Here is a 27,374-nt window from a genome sequence, read left to right as displayed (position 1 = left end):
TCAGTAGTACCCTATTATAAAAATTCCAAAAATTACAAAAATTCTAGGATCTTTGTTAGGGACTAAAGTGTTTGTATCTTTTCATTTGACTCCTACATACTATATTCAGTAATTAAAGATGAATTAACTGCCATTTTATCAAATCTTTCACTGTTTTCTTATCTCATTTATCTTCCTTTATTTTATGGCTTCTAATAGTCTTTTGTTTTGTTTAGAAAACAGCAAGGCTCGAAGTAATGATTTTGCTGAAAAGAATGGACTTCAGAAATATGAATATGTCTTACACCCAAGAACTACAGGCTTTACTTTTGTAGTAGACCGTCTAAGAGAAGGTAAGCACCCATATCAAAAGGCGATGGTTTATGTGAATGGCAACAATTGCTAAGCTTTATAGGTAGCCCTTTAGAATTTATGAAGCATTTTTTCATATTTTTTCTCAAGATATAAGATACTGTGGTTTTTTACTAAGTTGACCCCATGTGCTAAAAAATGTCTTATTATGTATTCTTTAAAAATATCAGAGATATATTTATAAAATTTTTTTCATCCTCTTGCAATAGAGAGAAAACACATACAATTAACTCATATTCTATTTTTAAGGGTTTTTTTTAAAGCACCAAAACTGTCTTGAAAGTATCTTAACATACTATTGCTCTTTATAGCTTGAAAAGTATTTTTGCATTTACTATTTCACTACTCCCAGCATATGATTCTGGTTGGTAGGAAGGCAAGTACTCCTTCCATTTTATAGTTAAATAGAACTGGCATATAAGGAGGTTAATAAATTTCCATAGGTGAGGAATGGAACCTCATTTTTCTGCTTCCTAGTTTGTAGCTCATACTACTATCTCACACTTAGTCAAGAGGCATGTCTATTGATGGGCATATCAGGATAAGGTGGTTCCATTGATTGTATCACATTTGTTTAAATGTTTACATTTTCATATTTGTTATGTAAAAAAACCAATTGTACATCTTATTTGTATCTTTATATATTGATACATGTGTAGAGACAAAATAATATATATGAATATATATATATGGAAAATGAATTATCCAGAAACATGCTGAAGTGTTACTAATTTTACAAGCCCAGAGTCACCTAGTTCAAGAAAAATCTTATTTGCATGTTTCTGCTCTCCACTCTGATTTCTACCAAGCCATATTGTATGATGGTGACACCTATGATAAATTATCATCCTCTGATAATTGCTAAATTGTCATAAAACTGCTTGTGGTTAACATGAAAGATGTTGTGCCGCATTATGTAAGAAAAGGTTTAAAGTTCTTGCATGTTCTCTCAATGGCATCACTGTTGTTCCTTTAGGGTTTAATGTACTTTAGGATACAAAGTGGAACTTCAGTTAATGAACTCTGCCAGGATGAGGCATCTGTACAACTAAGTACCTATGATTTAGAAGAAATATATAGTCCAAAATTACATTGGTAGAGTAAACCAAAAATGTTTTGTCCCTGTTAGTTTGGCTTTCTCTTGAAATTATGTGGTAATAACTAATATGAAATGACTTATGGGCTTGATGGTCTTATTGCATATGAAATAGTGTCTGTCTACCCAGTGAATCTCCTGCAGAACACAATTCTTCATGCCTGTGGAATGGGACAGGGAGGTATAAAGACATTCAAGTGATGGTGGGTTTTTGTTGGGTTTTTTTTTGCTTTTTTAATGTGGTACCACTTAATTGCCACTTAACTGTGGCATCCAGCTTAGGCTCACCCTTCTCATTCAACAGTATGTTTTCTATTTCCTCACCAATCTGATAGCTTATAGTATTTAATGATTTCTTTAAAGGTATTTTTGACATCATGGAACACATTCATCTACTAGATTTCTCTATAAACACAAGCATGTTGTTGGAACACATCTTTTACTAATAAAGATCTTCCTAAATGTAGGCAGGATAATAGATTATCTTATAGTGGATAAGGATGTATCTGTAGAGTTCTCTATTCTGAAATCTGGAAGATACTTTAATAGCAAGCTGATTTGTAACTTTGGGGAATGTGTGTTACTTAGTCATCACTCAAAGTACTAGTCAACAACCACAGTGTATAATTTTTCCTGCTAGAACTGGCAACTGATTCCACACACCCCCATCAGTGAAAAAAAAGAGGAACCCAGATGATGCTATTTACTTCAGTTAGAAAAGAAGAATATATTGTACAAACTAATTATAAAAAAAGAAATAGGATTATAACAGTAATAGCAACTAACATTTATTGAGCATTTACAACGTACCAGGCGTTGCGCTAAGTATTTTATATGTATAAGGTCAGTTAAACCTGACAATAACCATAACCATACATTGTAGTTACTGTTATTAATATTCAACTTGTAGGGCAAAACTGAAGCAGAAACTGAGGTGAAGGAGCTTCTCGGAGTTATTCCTCTCATTGAATATCCCACACTCTTTCTATTATAACTTGGTGCCTCTTATATTTGTAGTATGATTTTATTTAACAGAACCTCCAAATCATAAAGCACTTTTGTAACAATAGTGAACAGGATGGCTTTCCTCAAAAAAGAGTTTAAAAAGAACAACAAAGAAGCTTAAATGGTCAGATCATGGAGGGAGTACCAAAAGAGGAAGTTATGGTTCTGTCTAAGATAAGGGGAGCAGGCACACCGAAGGAGGCATCAGGGGAAGAGTCAAGGGCAGCTCTGCTCTCAGGAATCAGGTGTGGTGTCAAGTGAGCATAAAAAGTTTCATCAAGGGTCAGAGGTGAAGAGGATCTTTTTTTTTTTTTTTTCTTTTTAAGATTTTCTTTATTTATTCAAGAGAGACACAGAGAAAGAGCCAGAGGGAGAAGCAGGCTCCATGCAGGGAACCCGAGGTGGGATTTGATCCTGGGACTTCCAGATCACGCCCTGAGCTAAAGGCAGATGCGCAACCACTGAGCCACCCAGCTGTCCCAAGAAGATCTTAGAAACCATATAGCCCAGAGTATCTTCCCTAGAAAAGGAATTAAAGCCTCAGAAAGGGCCTAACCCAACTTTCTAATCTTTAGGTCCCTGAGATTTGCTTTTGATAATCAATTATGTAAAAAACAAGCTCTCTGTTTTAACAAATAACCATTATAAATAAATTATTCCATTCTAGAGACCACATATTAAAATGAATTATCATAAAATAACATCTTCACTGCTCATGCACAAAACTAAATTCAGTGTTGCTGACATCAGTTTGGCAGTCAGCACTAATGGGCACATAGAAGTTTAGGACATCAAGAAGCTAAGGATGAAGTTTTACCAAGAAAAACTGAAGAAATGAAAATGCAAAACAAGGAAAGTAGCTTCTGTGCCTTTGTTCAGAATATATTTCACTGAGATTAAGAACATTTAGAAAATACACACTTGGGGATCCCTGGGTGGCGCAGCGGTTTGGCGCCTGCCTTTGGCCCAGGGCGCGATCCTGGAGACCCGGGATCAAATCCCATGTCGGGCTCCTGGTGCAAGGAGCCTGCTTCTCCCTCTGCCTGTGTCTCAGCCTCTCTCTCTCTCTCTCTGTGACTATCATACATAAATAAATAAAAATTAAAAAAAAAAAAAAAAAGAAAGAAAATACACACTTATCCTGAAATACCCATTATATAATGTTATACAGATGTGTTGTTCCTATAGTAGTAACAGCAAGAAATTTGTCCTGAGCACCTTAAATTTCACCATTAATGTGCTTGCTTTATACTCTTACTAGATTATAACCTTCTTGAGGGTATGCAATGTTCTGTACATGGTGACTTAGTCAGTATTAGTTGAGTTAAATATTTTTTCTTTAATCTAAAAAATAAGACAAGCATAGTGTCCTAGCATGTTCTCCTCAATATATATTTCACTGATTTCTGTTATGGATGATTTCAGGTGTACCTCTAATCACATTTCAGTATGATTATGTAAATTTTTTCAGTATTAGACTAACCCAAACCCAAAAAGAATTTTCTGACTTAGATGGAAAAAAGGCTTTTATATGAGAAAGTTTTTTTTAATTGACAGTTATAATAAATTTATCACATAATTTTAAACTTGTAATTCATTTTCACCAAAATGAGTTATATCATCATCATCTCTGGTGTTTTGTCTTTTTTAACGACAGTTTTACTCTTCTTTGATTTTAAATAAAGATTTGGTCCCATCATTACTTGTTAAATGTTTGATAAGCAATTACTGAGCTGTAACCATGCAATAATTCCTTTCACCATTAGGCGGCACAAATATGTACATTTGAAACTTGATGTTAGGTTAGAGTGGTTGGAGGTGAGAATAAAATACTTAATATTCTGTATGAAGGTATGTGTTGTTTAAAATATGACCTTGCCTACAAGAAGTTTACAGTCTTACTGGGTAAATAAGAATACACATGGAAAAATCTAAAGGAAAAGTATAATATGACATAATTACATGCTAAATTTTATGGAATATCATATATAAATATTTTGCTGAATAATTATAGGCGTGTTCAGCAAAGAGAATGATTTCTCTTAGTGTTGAAGTGTTGAAACATTTCTTTAAGAAGCTGCAGCCCCCTTGGACCTTGAAGACTATATGTGATTTGGGTAGGCAGAAAAAAGGATGGCTGAAGGCAGGAGAGGAAGAATACAAGAGAGGGCATAGAGTTTAGGCCAGTATGAAGCTAAGCAGTAAAGTAGGCACAATGAATGTGATTGAGCTGACGACTTAATTGTATTAAACAGACAACAGATAAGAAGGCGGTTTGGAGCCATTGTGGAAAAACTTAACTCCTGCCCCAAAATAATCATGTTTTTAGTCATCCATTTCTAGCTAAAGTTATTCAAGGAAATCACCTCATATGTTAATGCTCTGAAACATCATACAAATATATTTAAGTTTTGGGTTTTAAAATTCCAAGTAAAATAATCCATATTTTATTTTTATTTAATTTTTAAAAGATTTTATTTATTTGAGAGAGAACATGAGCGGGGGGTGGGGGTGGGCAGGCAGAGGAAGAGGGGGAAGCAGATTCCCCACTGAGCTGGGAGCCCAATGATGGGCACAGTCCTAGGACCCTGAGATAATGACCTGAGCTGAAGACAGACGCCCAACTGACTAAGCCACCCAGGCACTCCTAAAATAATCCATATATATATATTTTTAAAGATTTTATTTATTTATTCATGAAAGACACAGAGAGAGGCAGAGACATAGGGAGAGGGAGAAGCAGGCTCCTAGCAGGGAGCCCGATGTGGGACTCGATCCCTGCACCCCAGGATCGTGCCCTGAGCTGAAGGCAGACGCTCAACCACTGAGCCACCCAGGCGTCCCAAAATAATCCATATTTTAATCCATGTTTATTAGCTCCTTTGCCTAAATTCTAAATATGAAAGATGCTGTCTTTCTACTATCTAGGGGATAGAGGGCTAGTCACTAAGGAAAACATAAATTCCCACTAGCTAATTTGGATCAGCACACCTACTCAAACTCTTCAATCTGTATTCAGGAAGAGTTACTTACTGAACCCCCAGATTACATACTTAGTATCTAGCAGTCCTGTGTTTGGCTCCTTCATTTTGGTCTATCGTAGTTCTCATTTGCTCCAAGAAAGCTGGCAGTTACCGAGGAAGTAAAAGCAGTCTACCAATCATAGATAGTTCAGTCTTCAGGGTTTTCAGACAATTTTAATTTCTTGCACTTTTTGCTTAGTGTTCAACTGAGCACAACTTGCCTGTAGCAAATGTTGCAGTGAGAGACCAAGATGGCCAGCAAGAGCCAGCATTCTCTGGGGCTCACACTGCATTTATTCTAATTTTAAAGAGACTCCTCCAGGATTGCATTTCAGTTACCCTTCCTAACAGCTAGCATATTCTAGGAAGCCAGGAAGAAAGGCAGACAGATAGACTATTGAAATATTGGGTGCATTAAATGCCATGCACTCTGACCTTTTCATGTGACTTTTTATTGCTGGAAACTATGAAAAAGGATAAGACCTTTCCCTTATGTTAAAAAAAATGTAATTATACAGTAGCTCTTTGACATTTGCTAGAATATTTCCTGAAACCTTTTCCATTTCCCCAAATTTGCAAATATCTTGGTAGCAGAGAGGTTGGCTCTCTTTTGAGACTGTTTTACAGAGAATGAAGCTTTTATCTATTTACGGTGATGAATAGAATACAACAAACCTAAATTAAGTTTGGATACTGATCAGTAGGAAGCACATGGATCAGCAGAGTGACTTGGTCTCACACATCACAAAGCAGAAAGGATTTAAATTTGCCTTAGCAAAATTATATGTGATTACATGTCAAAGACCTTTTGAGTCCCTTAGGTTGAATCTCTGAATGCTTTAATGGCATTTATGTTGTTTTTCTTTGCTCATTTTAGTTCTCTCTTTCATAGCAAAAAATCTGAGCTCCTCATTTAGGACAGATCTTGGCATTGTGTTAATGAGAAAAAAAAGTCATGATAGTCTTAGTGAACAGTGACAGAAGCCCTATGGAGGCTACTGTACATAAAGACAACCATCTAACAGTTACTTGCCATGTGCCAGGCACTGAGTTCTTCACATGTTTCTCTACCTGCCCATGCAATAATAACACCAGGGAGCTATTTAGAACATAGATGCTCAGGTCTGGGCTTAGACCTGCCGAAAGAATCAAAGTCTGAAGGTGGAGTCCTGAGCTCATAGCTACCCCCCTAGTCACTGTCCTACAGACCCCCTTATTCTCATGACTGCACAAGGCAACACTTTGCCTCATGCCCGCCCTGAGGAGACAGACTCACTTCAGCAACTTGCCCAGGGTCACATGGCTGCAGAGTGGTACATGGCTTCAGCTCTGTTTGATGCCAAAGCCCATGTTCTTCCCACTGTTTAGTAAGTTAACAGTTTTTCTATGCCAAGTGCTACAAAAATGTAATCTTGGTAGGGTTTGTTTTGTTTCCTTCTCTCTTTCTAAGACTTCTCCCTGGTATCCTTGGCTATACTGTGCATTTTGTTTAAAGCAGAAAAATATATCAAAGGTTCCCTTTTTTCTGTAAAGCATATCCTTTACTGGCTCCTATGTTTACTGGCTCCTCCTCCATTTCTGTAATCCTTAAAGCAAAACAAAGAAACATGACACTCATAATATCTGTCCTTTCTTTCTTTCTTTCTTTCCTTTTTTTTTATATCTGCCCTTTCAAATTGCGGTTCCATTTTTTCTTTTTTGCCACCAAGTCTCAAAAAAAATTCCCTGACGACTTGATTTTTCTCAATACTAGCTCACTTCCTATAAAAACAGGATATTTACTATAAAATTATTAATAAATATATTATAAAAATAATATTTATTATAAAAATTGAAAAAATTATTAGAAAGAAGAAAAAGATACCCATCTGAGGTCAGTTACTTCTCAGAAATACTGGTGGGTACTTTTTGACAGAAACTCTTCTTGTGTTTTTTTCCCACATGTATTCCTATACATAGCAAACAAAATCAGATTACATACTTTGTTTTAGAAAGTTTTTAAAAGTCTGTGCATATTTTCTCATTATCCTTAAATAATTTTTATAAGTATATGTTAATGTATGGATGTAGCAGAGAGAGGCACCACTATTTGTTAAACTAGTCCTCTATTCAAAGTTAAAATCGTTTCCAGTTTACCACCCTTATAATCAAAGTATGCATAAATCTCTGTAGTTATTCCCTTGGGATATATTTCCAAGTCTAATTACTGAATCAAAGGGCATACATTTTTTAAGGTTTTAAAAAATTGTATTTCTTTTCTTTGTCCTATTTTAGTTGGCCACCAAATTCTATTGATGTTGCCTTTTAGAGAGCCATCCCTTCTTCCTCCATTTCCACAGTGGCCTGAATGAATGGGATCCTGATTTCTCCTTTTGACTTGCTGGCTTTCTGACTGGCCTGCCTCCAACTTCTTTGCTAATCCATATTGCACTTAGCTCCCAGTAAGTCTTCATAAAGTGCCACTCGGATGTCACTGTGTATGTGTTTATTCAGAAGGTGTTTCTTGGGCATATGTGTTGTTTGGCCTGCTGAAATACCCAGACATAGCCCATTCCTGTGAGTACCCTAAGGTTTAGAGGTTTAGTATCGTAATCATAAGGTGTAATATCATAATCATAATGTAGTATCAATACAGAGAGGAATAGAAAGTATCTTGAGGACATAAAGAAAGGTTAGTCTATCTTCACCTAAAGTGACATCGAAGAGGTGGCTTATGAGCTGAGAATTAAAGAATAATTAGGCATTTTCCAGGGAGGAAAAGCATTTAAGTATTTGTATTACTTCTATATTCCTTGGTGAAGACTTTCTATAATATGGTTCTGATCTACGTTTTAAATTTTACCACTCAGAAACCCCCTTCATGCCATGTGGGCCAACCTATTTGAATTAATTGATTCTTCTTGACTGTGCCTTAAGCATAAGGCTTTCTGAATATTGCCTCTGGTTAAGTCTGTCCAGGCTAAAACCTGCAGCACTTTGCTCTTTTCTTTTAACCCCTGAATACTATTCTTCCTTCAATGATCTTCTTCTAAGAGTCTATTCCTATTTCCTCTGCCTGGCAGACATCTGGATTGAGTATCTTTTTCCTTGCTAATAGGGCTTAGCATGGTGGACCTTTTATTAATAGCTGCTCTAACACATTTTACTTCTTAGCTTCCTAAAAGAACCTAGACTATTAGGGCAAAGATTTTATTTCTAAATCCACCAAATACCTTTTTATCCATATCTTCCCCCTTTTAGCAGCAACTGGCACAGTTTATTCTTGTTCAAATACTCTCCCCTCTCCCTCAAAATGGGCTCCTCATTTTCTCTCTTATATTTCTGGCCACTTCTCAAGACTCTTTGGCAGGTTCTTCCTACCTATGTGTCTCTTCAGTGTCTGTGTTCTTCATAAGGCTCTCCTGTGTTCCTTTGTTTTCTCATTCCACACATTCTCCTAGGCCATGTCACTCAGGTGGGTGGCTTAAATGATCAGCCATATGCTCAAGGCTCCCAAGTCTAAATCTTCTGTTCATAAAGCCCTTCCTTAGTACAGAGCCACACGTGACATTTGTCATCTTGGAGGTGCTGTAGGCACTTCAGCTTCAGTGTTGAAAATTGAACTTGTCATATCCCCGTAAACTGCTTTTCCTCCTATACTCCCCACACCGCAGAATGCTTGTGGTGTAATGATGATAATGATAATAATGGCTGAGACAGAGTACTTAGGTGCCAAGAGTATTCTAAATGCTTCACATGAAGTCAGTCATTTAGTTCTTAGAGGAAGTTTTATTATTATCTTCATTTTATGCATGAGGAAACCAAGATACAGAGAAGTTAAATAATAGTCTAGGATTTCCACCTTTGAAATGGCAGAGCTGGGAAACTAGCTGTGGAGTCTTTGCCATAAGCACTACGTCCCATTGCCTCAGGTACTGCAGTTACTGTCTGTGTGTCATTCTTGGATAAAACGCCTCTGCTTTTTTCGCAGTGAATTCCCAAGCAGTGCCTTTGGATTCCGTCTCTTTACTACCTCTCAGATTCATTCTTTTAGTTCTCACTGCTATCATCTCTCTCCTGAATTATCTATCATATGGTGGCTCAGCTGGTCTTCCTAGTCCTGGGCTCGCCTTAACCAGTCCTTTCTCCACATTAAACTAGAATGTCAAGCCTTTTTCTAAATGAAGGTGGCAGCACACTAAGTTAGGTGCTCAGGCTCTGGAGCCAAAAGACCTGGCTTAGAATCCTCTGACATCACCAGAATTAGCAAGGTGTCCCTCAGTGAGCCTTAGTTTCATCATCTGTAAAATGGAGTAATTTTATAGGACTCTTTTAAGGATTCAGTACATTATTTAAAGCACTTAGCACAGTGCCTAGAAAACAGCAAGTACTCAGTAAATAATGTGCAAATCTATGTTAGCTGGCTGAAACTTGTCCCAGGTTTCACCGTGCTCCAGGGTTAAATCTACTTTCTTTAACATGGTTTACCAGGCCTTCATGACCTGGCCCTTGCTTACCACTGCTGGCCCCTCTCTCATCAACTTTGTTTGTCCCATTTTGTCCTCGTCTTCCTGAACTGCTTCCCATTTGCAGAGTGCACATTACTTGAAGCCTTCCCTACCAGGGCACAGCCCCCCCCCCCTACTAGCCTGTAGGTCACAGCTTTTTTTTTTTTTTTTTTTTTTTTAAGCAGCCCTGTGTCCCTGCCAGCCAGCCAGGCCTCCTCTCTCTCCCCACTTGGTGCTCTCAAGTCACCAAAAGCCCCCAGGTCCCCATCTGTAGGGGAGACATTGCATCCACCTCACAGGAGGGCTTAGGAGTGGGAAGCTCCCAAGTGGGACAGCACCCAGGAGCCACGCAGGGCAGCGGCCCGCGGCAGGTGGAGGCCATCCTCGCGGGCCGAGGGCAGCGACCCCAGACCTCCTTGTGGGGATCCGCATGTGCGCTCTGCTTTCCCTGCTGGATTCTCCGCTCCCTGACAGGCAGCATCAGCGCCTGTCCTCCTCCGATCTGTCCGCCTCGCCCGTAGCTTGCTCTTGGGAAGCAGCCGGGTCCCGGGCTTCCTTGGGCTGTGCTCCTTAAGCTGCTCCTCCTGGTTTGGCGTGAGGCTCCAAACGTGCCGCCAAAGCTGCAAAACCATTTAGGCCTCTTCGTTGGCGTTCTTGCCGCAGATGAGGTGTTCGTAGGGCTGCAGGACGCCCCAGAGCTCGGCGTCGTTGTTGATGACCATCTCCAGGGCCTCGGCGGACACCTCCCCGGGCCCGCCCCCGCCCCCGCCACAGTAGATACTGTGTCTCATTTATTTTTCTATTTGAACCTCTCATGTGCTGTCATGAATATTACAGGTACTCGGTATATTTATGGTTTGTATAAATTTTTATTGATCTGTTTTCAGCATCTTACAGATACATATGCATTTCATACGCTTGTCTTTGCACATCTGATTAGTTATGCCCTTACCACCTTCAGTCTAGTGACCAAACATTCCACAGATACTAACTTACTGGACCCTTTCATTGCAACAAAGGAGATATTTATGGCAGTGTTAGAGGACCACATAAGGCAGGTGTATAGTTGATACTAAATGCTATCTTAAGACAGTTTTCTTTTTTTAATTACGAAAGAACAAAAGTAAGACTGACTTTTTGTTATTATTTTTAGACAACCTGTTGTTTTATAAGGAACATAACAAGAGCACGTTATTTTTAACTGAGCAAGGTCTTGACATTTGATCATATAAAAATCAGTATGGAATTGAGGTTCTTACATAGGATTTCTCTAGTTTATTAGTATTTCTGTCCTCAGTGAGTTTCAGATTCTGAGATAATGTTAAGGAGACAGTCATTGCAGCCTAGGGCCTCTGTATATTGCTTGACTTCAGTAGAAGGAATATTTTGCCCTGGGGTTATCTATTATTTCTCTAATGCCAGCTAGTTATGATATATGCCTGCTCGTATAGAAACTAGGCCAGGATGATAATGAGGGCATGTCTTATGGCACCATTAATAAAGATTCTCAAAATATATATTCTAATATTGGTTAGATTATCATTTTCATAGGTGAGTGAAAATTACATACAAGTATATATTACTCATTTGAAAGATTTGTTTTTGCCTAAATATTCATGTTTTGTTACAATGTTTATATTATTTTCTTAAGAGTAACATGCTGAAAAATGCTGATGACTGTAACACAAAATGTTTATTTTAAAATTCAGCATGGTGGAAGACGCTGTGTAAGTAAAATTTGTGGAATTGCCTTTGAGTGAGAACTTTTTGCAGACTGTACCCTGATTGCAAAGAATATTGTTACATACATTAAAATCATCTGTCCGTTTTCCCTCCGAAGGCAGAAAGAAGTGAGAGATACAGAACTACAGTAGAGGATACAGCAGCTGTTCTGTTACCTTGTGGCAGCTACACACTAAATCTTTATGTCCTTATAATGTTGTATTGAAGCAAATGATAAGAATTTTGGTGCAAGTGCAAAATGTATGTAACAATATGTTTTAGTTTCCTGTTTGTGAAAATCATTTTCATGGAAGCTGAATTGTTGGCCTGAATCTAAACCCCCCGGATCCTTGAATCCAGAAATTCATCTTAACAGGAACTTGTGACTGCCTTTTGGTTTTATGTGGTTTGTAATTTCTTTGTGGATGTGTTATATTTCTTTTTTGGGTTTGTCCAAAAAAACTTTACCTTGTTTCTCTTTTATTCAGGGCCTTTGTACATTGCATTACTCATAAAAGGTTGTACCTTTTCTCTTTTAGCTTTATATATATATTTTTTCTTCTTATTTAAAGCATTTTTCTGTATATTTTTTCCACTTGCTAGGACCTTATTTTTTGTTTTAAAATATATTGATATTTGTTTTGAGCATTGCAAAAGTATTGTTAAAACAACATTGATTTCGTGGTGTGTGTATATGTGCTATACATGTGACATGTAAAACAAGTTCATGTGCCTTCAGTTTTTAAAAACAGATTCTGATCAAAAGTCAGTCCCACGAGAACAGAAACATGTCTGGATGGCTTTCTGAATGAATCATCTCCCTTTTTTCTGCATAGAATGTTATATTTTCTTATGTGATATAACATATATAATGTCATGATATATATTTTATAATATAGGCATCCTGTACTTATCATCTGATTGCTAAAAGCACCAATTTCACTTTGTCATAGAATCTGGACTGAGCAAAACAAGTCCTTGTGCAGTTATTAAAAAGGTGGTTCCCTCTGCACTGTAGGAAGGGGAAGATGAAAGTATGTTAGTAACTCTCTAAAATTAAATTGCTTTCTCCTAACAAAGTTGTGTAGGAACGGGGAAAGCATATGTGTCCTCAATGGCTTTCATTCCCTGGGCACAGAAGTATTATATTTGACCACAAAAAGCAAATTCCAAGTATTCTCCTACTTGGTAAGATTATTGACCTAGAAAATCTGTTAGAGCATGCACATAACACTCAACATGCCCATTTAGCATGCTTATGTTGTGATAATAACTTAATGCAAATACTTTTCATTATGGCTTAGTCATCATTTTCATAGGAAATGATAATTGATAGAGAAACTAAAGTAACCACTGACATTTATTTCTCAATTTTTGTTTTATAATATAATACCTTTTCTAGTTATACTCTCATTTGAATGTAATAAGCTAACAGTAATCCACAATGTAATGGATTCTTTGCATTCTGATACTTACATGGGAGAAATAGCTGTCTTCACTCTTTGGACAGCAAGTGTCATGTTTGCATTTGTTTTTGTTCTCTTGTTTGTGTTACATGCCTATTTCTGGGGGCTAAAATACTTTTCTGACAAATCCTTCAGTACTGTTAAGCCAACATCTGTCTGTGATTTTAATTTGTAGCAGAAGAGGAAGTTTAGACATTGCCTGTTTTAGCCATAGTTATTGCTCCTGAGTCTGAATTCCTCAACCAGTTAACCTCAACCAGTCAACTAGTACTCCTCAAAGCTGGACAACCAACTATCATGTTTTTACAGACTGCTCCTAGATGTCATTGTTATAGAAGGTTTACCACTTGGCCATGCCATGCTTCCGCTCAGAAGAGGAACTTCACACTATTGGTGGGAATACCTGGAAATTACTTTGCACATTCTTTTCTGTGTCCTAAGACTCTCCCAAGGAATTTTTGTCAAAGAAATGGCTAATTAACTTTTCCATCTGTAAAAACATAATTAATATGTTGATTTCAATATTAATTTCCTTAGTAATTCAGGTAATTCAGGTAGACTGTAGTTACCACTTTAATAGGTTAGGGATGGACATTGGTAAGAGCTAAAGTTAGGAAAGGCTTGATAGGAAACACTGATTTTTGTTTAGACTTGACCAATACAGTTCAGACAAGGAGAAACATTATAAAAAGTTTGTCCTATAATGTACTATCGTTAAAATTGTGACTAATGGTGTTCATATTTAAATATTCTAAAGAAAGTGTCCTTTTTGGTAAATGTATGTAACCTGAATCTTAGGTAAAGCCTGTGTTTTATATTTAATACTGTGTGATCAAGTCATGCTGGTGACAGCATCAGAGTAAAAAATTATGAGCATATCCTTATGCTCACATTTGGGAAGTCAGTGTATAAACAAGTAGCACAGAAACAGTTTATGAGTTTAGGATAGAGAAGGGTTATAGTGAGGTGGGAGAGTTTAGGGAACTGGACCTCGAGTTAGATTTTGAATAATAGTAAGATTTGATTTGGTAAAGAAATTGGGAGGACAGTCAGTGTTGGAGATCCAACAGTGAAGACTGGCCTGACTGGAGGTCAGAGTTCACCTAAGTGGTAAGATCTGAAGTTAGGAAGGCCACCTTAGTCATCATGAAGCCTCACTTCTAACAGAGTGGGACATGGGGCCTGACACGGAGCTTTTTCCCACGACCCCAAGACACTAAAGGGAATCAGAAATAGTGGGAGGTTCAAAAGTAGTACTTATGACTTTATAAATATTCTGGGCCAGGGGAGTAAATGGTTCTTTTCTCAGTATTCTAAGAGAATTGATTATCTTGGAAAGCATTTTACTACTTATTCTCAGTGAAGTAAGATCTGTTGGCTTTGTCATCTATAGTCATCACTAAAGAGTCCTATTTTGAAATTTCTGCATTAAGTATATGCAGTTTAAAGGAAGACTTCGTCCAAGTAATTGGATCTCATTTCTTTTTTCTTTTCTTTTCTTTTTTTTAACATCTCTTTTGACCCACAAGTGAGGTATTTACAGACAGTATGATGGCATATAGTAGGAAAAAAGAATGATCCTAATTACAAAACTGTTTCCTAAGAAAGAATCATTGGACAAATGTCTTATTTGTGATTTTACAAATAGTTTTGAGACTTTTAAAAAACTTCTAGCCTTCTCTGTATATAGCTGTAAATGGCCACAATTTTATATTTGCAAATATTGATTTCATCCAAATAAGTCTTTTTCAGAAGTAATTGGCTTTACTAGCAAGGTCAGATGCTCATGGACTTTAGTGGATTCATTCTCTGAAACATCTGCAACTTTTTAAAATTCTAGGTGCGAATAGACTCTGTTTGCAGAGTCTTAGAAGAGCCCTTGGGTACAGCAATGAGGTGGTGTTTGTTGACCTTGGAGAGAGTAGTTTCCCAGTAACAGAAGCCAGGTTAGAGTGGAGTGAAGATGGATGTGAGTGGAGACAGCAAGTTTAGGTGACTCCTACAGGGAGTTTGCTGCTAAAGGAGAGGGTAGAGCTGTAATGATAACAAGAAGGGGAAGCTGCATCAAGAATGACAGGGAAAATTTTCAAATGCAGAGAAAATTTAGTAGAGGAAAAGGTGAAAGTGAAATGAATTAATGATAGAGCAAATTTTCTCAGAAATCACAAGGGGACAAGAACGGAAACAGAGATAAGGGGATTCTTCATTTACTAAGGCAGGAGGCAAGGCCGGGCTTGAATATCTATTTTGGTTTAGGGAGTAGGTAGTAAGACAGGGAGCCATGCTTTGATGGAAATGATTCTTTCCCTCAGATCAGAGGTTAGGTAATCTAATGAGGATGGTCAGTGGTGTAGGACACAGAGGTGATTAATGAGAGTCTGGAATAGTTGGTGTGGAAAATGAGAAAAGGAAGCTGATAAAAACAAGTGAAAGCATTGCTGAGCAGTCTGACCTCAGGCTACAGGCCCCATCTGACTTCCCACCACAGCTTTAAGCTCCATCTGAAGTGATGACTCACATTGTCTACCCTGGCCTCCCCCCTCCCCAGTGCCTGCAATACTTCCGTCTCTTCTGCCTTTGATCAGCTCTACCTGTTCTTTTATGTCCAGCTCAGATAGATCAGTTCTCAAGCTCTTACAGCTGTAAGACCCAATCCCTCCAGTCTTCTGCAACAGTTTAACCACTCTTGATAACCGCATAATTTGCAAATATATTTTATATCCTTTCCTAGATTGTGAGTTCCTTTGGAATAAGAATCATGGGTTTGTTAGCCTGCCACACGCATGCCCTTCCCTCCGTCTGTCTGTCTCTCTTGCAGTGCTACTGTACTGTTCAGTATATATTGAATGACTAAATGAAGGCAAATCCACTACAACCAAATTGTATAAGAGAATGGTGGCCTTCTATAGAAAGGGAGTTTGGCAGAATTCTTTACCAGGCTAATCAACTTGGAGAATGCTTTTTTTTTTTTTTTTTTTTTTTTTTTTTTTTTTTTGAGATACTTAACTTCCCTCTCATACTAGCATCAAAGCATATTGTATTAGGTGATTAACATGGTGGCTCAGGTTATTTAGTGTTTAGATTATTTGTATTCTCCTGTATTATCGCTATTCTCCCCAATGTCTAATCTGTCCAGCACTGTTTATTATGCAGCTTTTACCTTGCCTTTTCTCTTGGTAAGGATGCTAATGGCATAATATACCATCTACCCAAAGATTAGGCTTCCTTTTTAAATTCCTTTTTAGTTTCTCGCTCAGTGATTCACTGTGCTATGCTGAAAGAATTTTGTGTACCAACTTGAGCATTTTACAGGGTTTGGCTAAGAGAGGGACACTCACCCTGAAAACAATAAAGCAGCAGCAATTACAGTAAATGGCAATGTTAGAGCAAAGTATGATGGAGCATGCCTGAGAATTCTTAGCTTTTGTGAAGACTTGATTCCTATTGGTTAGGCACTCATAACATTTTCATAAATTGAAGCACATTGTTATCACATAAAGGTCATCCTCTTTTTATATCACGCCAAAAATTTTAATAATTCAGATCTTTGTATTCTGCTGACTATTTTTCTTGCCCTATAAGCCAGTTCACTTTAGTTTATCCTCTTATTAGCCGTTTGGTGTTTTTATCTAGTGTTGGCCTACACAAATTTAAGATATAGCTAAGTTAGCCAACAGATATAACTCACTATTTATTGGGCATTAATTAGAAGGACATTATTGTGTCCTATTGTTAAAATAAAGCTCAGTATAGTTGACCCTTGAACATCACAGGGGTACCACCGTCTCCTTATCCCACTGCCCCCACCCCTCCGCATAGTAAAATAAACAAAATCCACACATAACTTTGACTTCCCAAAAACTTATCTACTGATAGTCACTGGAAGCCTTATCAACAACATACACAGTTATTTAACATGTTTGGTATATTACATTTATTATATACTGTATTCTTCTGGATAAGTAAGCCAGAGAAAAGAAAACCATACAGAAAATATATTTACAGATTTTGTATCAAAAAAATTCATATGAAAGTGGACTTGTGCAGCCAAACATATATTGTTCAAGAGTCAATTGTAAGTAGATCTTAATTTGCATTAGAGAGTTGTATTTGGGCATTATTTATTTGAGGAGTGAAACCAAAAGTTTCTTAGATGCTTCTAATGCCTCTTTTGCCATTTTGGATATAGAGATTCAGATAGCAGTCATAACTCAGATTCCATTTCTATAAATTCCAAGATTGTGGGCTTGTTTCATTGAGGCAGAATGAAAGAAGTTGTTGACATCACCACTACAATTAACAGCGTTTTTCTCTGACTGCTCTCGCCCCTCCCCAAGGCCAGCAGAGCACACACTTGAATTTTTCCTTATTTCAGTGATCATGGTCCATCTCCTTATATCCATCTCAACCTCCCAGTGCAGTTTCTGGCAAGATATTGCTAAAACATTATATTCTTACCTCAGGGAAGTGTGGCCAAAACAGATAAACCCCTCAAATTCTACATTTGTCTGGTGGAATTGCCCAGGGTAGGCCAGTGTGTCATCACTGGAAGAGACGAAGATGCAGAGAAAAGAGGAAAAGGAATCTTGCCAAGCAAACTTGCCATCATTTTTGTGGCAGTTTCTGCCTGTACTGTTAAGTTTCCACTCATCAGATTTTTCAGGCTGCTGCATACTGGTATATAAATATAGATCATTCATAGTGCTTTGTTTGGAAAATTGCTCAGGATTTTGGCTTTGGTTTTCTTCTACTGAAATTCTTATGCAGCAATATCTGAAGATGAGAGGGAAAGGGTCATTGCTAGTTGTAGACACCTCTTCCTTGAAGCTTCTTGACACTGTCACCTGGAAATAGTTTTTCTCTTCTCTCAATTCCTATAGCATTTTAACACTACTTCTGTTAAGCCACTTGAGTTTATAACATACTTGCATACATAAACCTGTCTTTTCTGTGCTCCTTAACCTATCAGTTACCCTGTGCTTGCTTCCTTTTTTCCAGCCTTCAATACATACAGCCAACAATAGCCACTTAGGTGCAGTTTTTGCTTTTGTTGTTAATTATTCTGGCTAGCCAATGCATATCTAGAATCGCTTTAATATTAAAGAGGGCTCCTTTGTGACTTTAATGAATCCATTCAGGATACAATGTTTTGAGGGATAGATGCCACTGGAGATCACTGCTTTGTATAGTGTAGAGATTGGTGGCATATGGCCATACTGATAGTATTCTGGAAGGTTCTCTGGATTTGTTTTAGTTTTCTAGGTCTTTGTCTATATTTGGTGTCCTTACTAAGTAGAAGTATTTGCTGATGCAGCTTAGAAAAAACCTTTCCATGACAATTAGTCTGATTTTTTTTTTCCTACTTTATTAGACTCTAATAGGAAGATCTTGTGGGGCCCTTGGGTGGCTCAGTCACTTAAGCATCCAACTCTTGATTTTGGCTCCGGTCATGATCTCATGGTTGTGGGATTGAGTCCTGAGTCACAGTCTCTGCTCAGCAGGGAGTCTGCTTGAGATTCTCCTCCTCTCCCACTGCCCCTCCCCACTTTGTGTGTTCTCTCGCTCTCTAAAATAAACAAATCTTAAGAAAAAAAAAAAAAGAACTTGTGTCTTCAGGGATATCCTTTGCTTCTCAAGCTCATCAGGAAGCATCAGTGATAATTTCCAACAATTTCATTTGGTGCCCGTGAACTAGAGATTGGGGAAGGAGGAACCAACTGCTACCCAGTTAAGGAACGAACGTGACTGTATTTCAGAAACTAGGCTTCCTGAAAGGATGTGAATAATAGTAAAGTTTCAGATATCAGAATGACTTGTTAATAGCCAAGTTACAATCTCTATAAAAGCAATATGGGGTAAATAAAAATCTCAGTCATCAGGGGGATGGGTCTTTTTTTTTTTATAACCATCTTTGTATTAACCATTCTATCTGCCTTATTGCCTTCATTAAAACACAGCCACCTCCTGATCTCATGCTTCAGTCCTGGTGCCCTCTCAAGTGAAAACTCTTCCTTGTCTACCTCGGGATGTTTTCTTCACCTCTGACTTATATTTAGCTACAAAACTCTCAAATCAGAATTTTTTCTAACTCTAAGGTGCATAGCAGTCAAGTCTTTCCCTCTGTCCTCTGCCTTGGCCCTCAGTTCACTGGAGGGAAGAGACTTAGCACCTGGCTCAGGCTTCCTTCTTACCTCTGGTCTAGTGATCCTCTCAGGTAACCTCACCATTGACACACAAACACATTCAGCTCAGCGTCCTGATCTTCCCAGTATCCATACTAGTTCATATTTTGGATTTCATCTTTTGGAGCTGCTCCACCTATGAAACATTAAATTTAAACACCTCATTTCCTGAGAAAACAATAGATATTGACAAGGATGCAGAGAAAGGGGAACCCTCTTACATTGTTGGTGGGAATCTAAACTGGTGCAGCCACTCTGGAAAACAGTGTGGAGGTTCCTCAAAAAGTTAAAAATAGAGCTACCCTATAACCCAGGAGTTGCCCTGCTAAATGTTTATCCAAAGGATACAAACATAGTGATTTGAAAGGGCACCTGCACCCCAATGTTTATAGCAGCCATGTCCACAATAGCCAAACTATGAAAGAGTCCAGATGTCCATCGACAGATGAATGTGTGTATATATAATTATATACATACGTGTGTGTGTGTGTGTGTGTGTGTGTGTAAGGTAGTTCTAAAACCCCTCCTTTTCTGGCCACAGTGTGTTCTCTTACGGCCATTTGTCAGTTACCACCTCCACAGCTGTTCTCATTAAGATCCTCCTTCACTTAATGCCTTTATTCTCTTCCCCCATTCATAGCTAGAACTACAAGACTTCTGAGATCTTTTCCAATTCTAAGATTTGATGATTTCTGAGATTTTATGAATCTTCAATTCTTTTTGTTTATAAAATGTCTAGTCAGTTTGTGGTTATTTAAACTTGGTAGTGCTTTTAAAAAAAAGTTGAGACTACAGAATACAACATTTCTCTCATGCGGTTACTGTAATTTCAAAGAGATTATTTTTAGTAACTATTTGTTGTTATAAAATTTCTCAGAAATAGAAAGCATACTAGGGAAACTTAAAATAGAAACTATACTGAATTTAAAAATTTTAAGATCTGAAGATACAGACTTTGATGTATTAAGTTATCTTTTGAAGTTCTAAAGTCTGAAAAGTCTTCTTGTAATATAAGGTTTTTATATCTATAAGTTTTTATCTAATTTTTCAAAGAGGGTAGAATGACAAAGTAATATAAAAGAAAATGGGAACTAAGTGTGATAAAAGAGTTCAAGCAAAACTTGAGTAGTGTAGAATTTCCTCTCTTCCTATGGATATCTATAGTGTGAAGAACTGTCTCTCCCTTTAGACAAGCCATTTGACTATATTAGAAATGGAGCAGTTTGATTTTTATCCACAAGCAGTGCTTGAAAGATAACTGGCCATTCTATGGGATTGTAGTCATTCTAAATGTGTTATTTCTTTTTAGCCTAAAGATACAGATGAGAGCCTATTATTTAATAAATACCAACAAAGACCTGTCCTGGAGCCCCTCCCACCCAGCTTCAGAACCTTCGCATTTCTCCCCAGGTATTTCACACTGATAATTCCAAATATTTCCCCTGGGTCTGACCTCCTAGTGGAAGTCTGTTCTACAGTCCACTCAAGGAAGTTGCTTGACCAGGTCCTCTCACGGCTGACAAGGGCTACAGATACGGGGCTTCGCTGCATAGAGCTTCCCACCCTGGCCACTCAGCAAGGGCCACATGTCATTGTACTCCCTTGGATCTGACCGAAGGCCCTCCCGGAAAGGATTTCCTAAACTTAGGTAGCATCCTCTCTCTGCCTAGGACTCAGACCTAATCCTTGGGGGAAAACACTTTGCCTTCCTTTCCTGCCTTCTTTTTAGCAGTTTCTGCTCCTGTGGCTGGGCCGCCTAGCCTTCTCTGCAGAATTCTCCTGGCACTGCCATGCACATAAATGGAGGTGCGAGGGGCAGTGGCCTGGAGGAGACGTCGTACTGGAGACTTTGTGAGAGCTCTTGGGAGCCAGACGACTCTAGGGTTCTGTGGCTTCAGACTTTCCTCTAACCTTTAGTCTTCCAACCCTCATTTTGTCCAACTGTAGCAAATTAATGAAACACCCAAAGAATCTCTAGTCAAATAGATCTTTCCTTTCCAGTATGAATTACTACAAACTTGATAGTTAAACAACATCTTGGTAAACAGTACATTGTGTAAATTCTGCAAATTGGTTTTTTGGCAAATTGATCTTTAGCAAATTGGCCTGCTTTCCAGTGCATCAGATATTAAATCTCAGATTCACTTGGGACTTACTACTGCTATATAACTCTTTCATGACATGACAGTGGGCTTCAGAACCTTTTTAAATATTATATAATGTCTTCCAATTGAAATGTTCTACATTTAGTTTTACTGAGAACAAAATGTCATCTCTCTGGGGTTTATAATTGGTGTTTGCACCAAGAACACAATTACAGTAGTTCTTCCAGGATACAGTGTTACAGTACTCTGTAGCACAGCTGGATGCTGACCTTATTTTCATTTATTTTTAATTGGACAAACTGAGGAAAGGGTGATAGCTGGAATGTGTGTTTATCATAAGCTCAGAGTGTAACTGAGGTATAGGGTACCATTTGAAGGAAAAAAGTAGAGAAAAGGCACAGTCTATTACCATCCCCTAAAGATTTAAATTTGACATACAACTAAGTAAGAATATATTTTTCTCCTGTTCACCAGTCCTAAATTACAGAACTATTGATTACTGTTCTTTAAGCTAGTATTAGAGCTAATCAAATTTATGTATTAACAATGCAAAAAAAAAACCCACAAAGCAATAAAACACAACTGTATATACACATAGATAAAACTATAAATAAAAAGTTATTTTACATATATATACATATATATTTTATTGCAAGCTTATTAAAGTATCCATTGGTGAGGAATGAACTTTCATTCAGTAATTTTGTAGTTCCCTCTGGGTCTGGTCCTGCTCTTAAAGGCTTTTGTGTCCCTTTTGTTACCTTTGGCAAATATTTAGTAGGGCCAGGATCCTTTTCTTTCTGTTCATTAAGCATTGAAAAGGGTCTCTTGTAATAAAACTCAGCATCCAAGAGGCAATTCAGAGTAAGTTTTCTGCCTTCTGTATGGCATTTTCAATTTTATTTTATTGAATTGTTTTGAAACAGAGGTGATAATTATGTTTCCTCATGAGCGAGAGTTCAAAGACATCTGCCTTCAGTGCTGCCCTTCTGGCGCATTTGATTTCACTTATATAATTGTTCTACTCTTAGACTTTATCTAGAGAAACATTTTGGAACCTGCTGTATCTATAAGAATTCTGGATATTTCTGCAAAGGAAAGGCCTTTATCCAAATAAACTCCTAGAGATTCTAGAACCTTTGGAGATGAAGATATGGCTTAAAACATCACTTAAAAATAGCTTTTTGCTAGTTCTTTACTTTAGACTTCCATCATTGACCTTATAATGCTATAATGTGTTCTTTTGAGAGATTGCTTTTTCAATAGGAAAAGAGGTAGTTGCTTAGTTATCCTTTAGATGAAGCAGTTTTATAGGTGGCAAGGAAATCACTTGGTCTCTAAAAAGAAGTGAAGAATGCATTAGAAAGAATGAGAGATTTGTTTGCCCTACCAAGAGGCAATAAACCTGTTTATTACCTACTCTTATGTGAAGGTGGACCTCATCTATATTCTGGGAGTGATAAGGCAGGACTCCTACACAGAGAAGGGAAATTAATAGGCAAATTACAAATTTTTTTTGCAACAGAAACTTGACATTAAAACAGATCATCTTAGGTTTTACTCTCTGAAATTCACTAAGAGTTCCAGGAACTAATTATATAGCAGCAGGCAGTGACATGGAAATAAATATACATAGAAAACTCAGATACTCGAGGATGCAAAAGGGCCAGGTCAATTTATTTTTACAAAAATAAAATAAGATTTGAAGGTTCCAGATAACATATTAAAACAAGAAAAAATAGTACTGATAAACCAGCAAGGATATGCCTAGCCAATGCTAATTAATATGTCACACATTACTCGTCCATATATCACTAATGGAATACATTGTATGATTTATAACATCAAAGCATGCTGTGATGTTATAGGTTTAATGTGCTAAACTTTTCCCCTCTTTTCATCCTTTAACTTAGAGGTAAAATTGAATAGCTGATATGCAGTTTGCTTTGCATTTGTCAGTCAGCAGATGAAAAAGTGCTACTTTCACAGTTTAGGGCATTATAAAAAGTTTGTATAACTGAAATGTATTGATTATACCACAGGAGAAAAACATGTTACTTCCTATACTGGAGTATCATGATCAATTGGCTAAACTATCCCCATCACATCTATAAAATGAGGATACTTGCCTCTTGGGATTATTGTTGGAAATAAATGACATAATCTGTGTAAAAAGCTTCACTCAGTTACCTGGACCATGCTTGATGTTTGTTACATATATCATACTAATTATTACTAATTATCTGTTAAGTACAGATTTCAGCTGCCAAGCTTTGAGTTTAGCATTGAACCTTTTTTTTTTTTTTTTAAGATTTTATTTATTTACTCATGAGAGACACACACACACACACAGAGAGAGAGAGAGAGAGAGAGAGGCAGAGACACAGGCAGAGGGAGAAGCAGGCTCCATGCAGGAAGCCCGATGTGGGACTCGATCCCGCGTCTCCGGGATCACGCCCTGGGCCAAAGGTGGCGCTAAACCGCTGCGCCACCCAGGCTGCCCAGCATTGAACTTAAATAGAATATTTATGTTGCATCCTCTAATGTCAACAAAAAGTCCTTCTGGAACTATTTTTTATTGCATTAAGTTAAATAATAGATTTCTTCAGCTTTTAAATTTAGGTTATCATTGTCTACAAATGTTGAAAACAAATGTTTTATAATTCATGTGTTATACTTGGAATGTTATACTAATTGATAGAGGAAATAATCCTACAAAACTTTTATTCAGCACCTGCTATAACCAGGCTCTGAAACTACAATAGTTAGGAAAACATAGACCCATCGTCCCTAATAGCCTAAAGCCCACAGGCTATTAAGAGAAACAAACATGTGAAAATTAATAATACTGTATACCATTTCACCTTTCTTTCTCTTTGCCTTAAAAACTCTCTCTAGTCTAGATGTAAATACCTCCATATGTTGATAACAGGGCTTGGCTGTTGCTCTTCTTAGAAATTTCCCTGCCTTACCCCCTCCATCATAATTATTCATTCCTTTCTTTGTCTTTGTAGCTCATGGATTCTTAGGTCAGTAGGACAGTAATTTGTGTATTTCCATGCCTCTTTTACTGTACTGTTCACATCATGAGAATTATCATTTATCTCAGTGATCCCAGTTCTGAGCACAGTGCTTAGCACCTACCAAATGCTCCGTAAATGTGGATGAATAGATACCATCTACTCTTCTTCCCCTCTCCAGTCTCTTTCCCATATCCCACCATGTACCTTGAAAAGTAGTAATGGAACATCAAAAAAATGAACATAAACTCATTAGTAGAAAGGAATATTAAATAATGAAGTTGATTGATAAGAAAACATTTTCTTTCCTAGCTTAATAGTTATATTCATGTATGATGAAGCCCTATTAATGTGACTTTCTCAATTCAAAATGAATTATGTTGTTTATGGAACAGGTCTGAAATAAATCATTATTTCATGTATGGACGAGGAGGTTGCCAAGTAGAGAACAGTGTGAATAAAAGTACTAGATGTTTAAACCATTTCATACATTTTAATAGCACTTATTTGATTATATTCAGTTACTGAATAATTTTAGTTGATAATTAAAGAATTCCCTGTTTATATAAGTATGTCCAATAGGATCTATTATTTACCAGCCTGCTACTAGCAGTTTCCTTTAACAAAATATGCTTGAAGCAACAAAAATGCCATCTTTGAAGAAATCTTAACTGGAAAATAGTTCCTCATCTTCCCAGTTTAATCCAGATTAAAGAGATTTTGAACTCCCTACCCTCAGTGTTGAGTGGCTATAGAATAAATGCTTAGTTGAAGGACTTTTATAACTTAAATCCAATAGATGAGTATATTCTGGCATACAGATCATAAATTCTATGAATCCCTTCAAAACCAATATTCAGTATTTATGATAAAATTAACCACAAATGACTGCTTTATCTATAAGGATTTTAGAAGAGATATATATTATAAAACTGTTATTATTTCAAAAATCATTCTCAACACTTGAAAGTCCACTTTTTCAGAGATACAACTAGATAATGAGCTAGACCCACAATTCCTCTAAGCAAAAAGAATTACACCTACTACCTACAGTGATTTTGTTTTAATGTTGCTCTTCCTGGTGATTCTACATCACCAAAATATTTTAGGGTAATGTTATAAGTCTCTAGGACGTTTTTCCTGGTCAGGTATATTTGTTATTTGAAAACTAAGGTTATTTCACATTTATACTAAAATGATGGGTGTTTATATGGCAGAGTTGGACTAGATAAAAAACAATTAATAGAGCTGGAATCTATTTTGGATATCCGAGGCTTCCGTTCATGTTATTTAACTGCATATTAGTATTCCTGTCTGCCCATCCACATTGCTATCTTGAACTCTTTCAGCTCTTATAAGTTAATAACCAAGAAATCCATTGCTATTTCCAGTTGTTTTAAAGTACTTCAGGCAAAATGCAGTAAGTCTTAAGCTTAAAAGCTAGCAAGAGAATATTATACTGAAACTTCAGTGAATTATCAGATTGATTATATTTTGTCTTCAAGAAAATACTTCTGTGCTTGGTAAATTGTTCGTTTTAATTATTGGTCAAATGAATTAATTAGAATTTAACAACACTTTTTTAAAAGAGTGACCCTGACTAGCAAGTCATTAATTTGGGCATATTACTTAAGTCTTAGTATGTCTGCAAACTCCATGTTAAATTTTCTTTTTTTAATCTGGCAAAGTTGCATATCAACCTTATATTTTACCTGGGATTGATCCCAGCATCTGTCTAGTTAGTAGAAAATTTTGCCTGAAACTAATTTCAAGGACATAGACCAACCCATTCCTCTCATGTAGTATTTCACTCAGGGTGGACTTTTAATCAGTGGGTTGGGGAATGATGTAAATGTTCAGGTATCCATATTGAAGTCATTGTGTGACTTCTTAATCAGCTGATCATTCTCTTTCTCTTGCCTAAGGAATAAGCCCCACTAAAAAAACCTCTGCTATACTAGGCTCCCTGTGTTTCGCTGTGATTTCTTCACTCTCTCTAGTTGCATGCAGAAGACATTTCTGTGACATTTTAGAAGATAACTTCCTGTGAGTTTCATCAGAATGTGTAAAATTTAATTCTAAAATTTTTGTAGTTCTATGACTCCATTTTATTCGCTACACACTCATTTTCAAAACAGTGAACAAAAAAAAATACATATTTTTTCTTTGTATTCAAATAGCCCTACAGATTCACCTAGTTGGCTTTTGTCTAACATTATGACAAATTTCAAACATGGAAAATTTAGAAAAGTTTACAGTGAACATCCATGCAGCACCATCGAGATTCTACCCCAAACATCTTATTCTACATGATCACGTATTTGTTTGTTAGACACTCAGTTGAGTCTAATCCCTGATTAGTGCTCTTCTATGAATTCCTTTTTCTGCTTACTGTATTTCTTGATTTGCATCAAGCTGTATTGCTGTTTCATTTAGCCTTCTTTACTAATTTTCTTTGATCATGTGTGCACGTGTATGTGTGGGTGAATGCACACATTTTCAGAGCCCAAGTTCCCACCAAATCTGCCAATTAAATTACCTCTCATGGATTAACCATCATGTGGTGAAGGTCTCCTATTTTTTCAGCACATTGTATAAAATTGTGTTCTCTCCTTTTCTTTCTACTCTTGTCTCAGGAATCTTATTTTAATTGAAATGAATTCTTTCCCAGGAGAAAAAGCAATGAAACAATTTTTATTGGATATTTTTAAAGTTGTCTACAAAGTTTATGCCATATAGAAATCTTATTATATAATCCTCAAGTATTTTAATTAAGCATAAAAGCAGCATATATGATCTAGATTTCCTCTGTAAATCATGAACCTAAAGGCTATTACCCTGACTATACTAGTTTTTAGAAATGATTGCCTCTAGATTTTATTGGTTTGCCCTTGATCTTTTTTTTCCTTCAAGATCA

At 37.0% G+C, this 27,374-nt stretch overlaps 1 protein-coding gene across 2 annotated transcripts in view; it reads left to right on the top strand.

Annotated features, from left to right (window-relative positions):
* The window catches only part of LCLAT1 (lysocardiolipin acyltransferase 1), a 193,699-nt gene that overhangs the window by 121,837 nt on the left and 44,488 nt on the right, over window positions 1–27,374 (top strand). For both annotated transcript variants that reach the window (XM_041754983.1, XM_041754982.1), the window contains exon 5: window positions 216–332. In XM_041754983.1, coding sequence (XP_041610917.1) covers window positions 216–332 — 117 coding nt within the window. The remainder of the gene's footprint in view (window positions 1–215; window positions 333–27,374) is intronic.

This window comes from Vulpes lagopus, chromosome 5, assembly GCF_018345385.1.
Source record: "Vulpes lagopus strain Blue_001 chromosome 5, ASM1834538v1, whole genome shotgun sequence".
NCBI lineage: Eukaryota > Metazoa > Chordata > Mammalia > Carnivora > Canidae > Vulpes > Vulpes lagopus.
The sequence above is the reverse complement of the archived record's forward strand: the minus strand, read 5'-3'. Positions and strand labels throughout refer to the sequence as shown.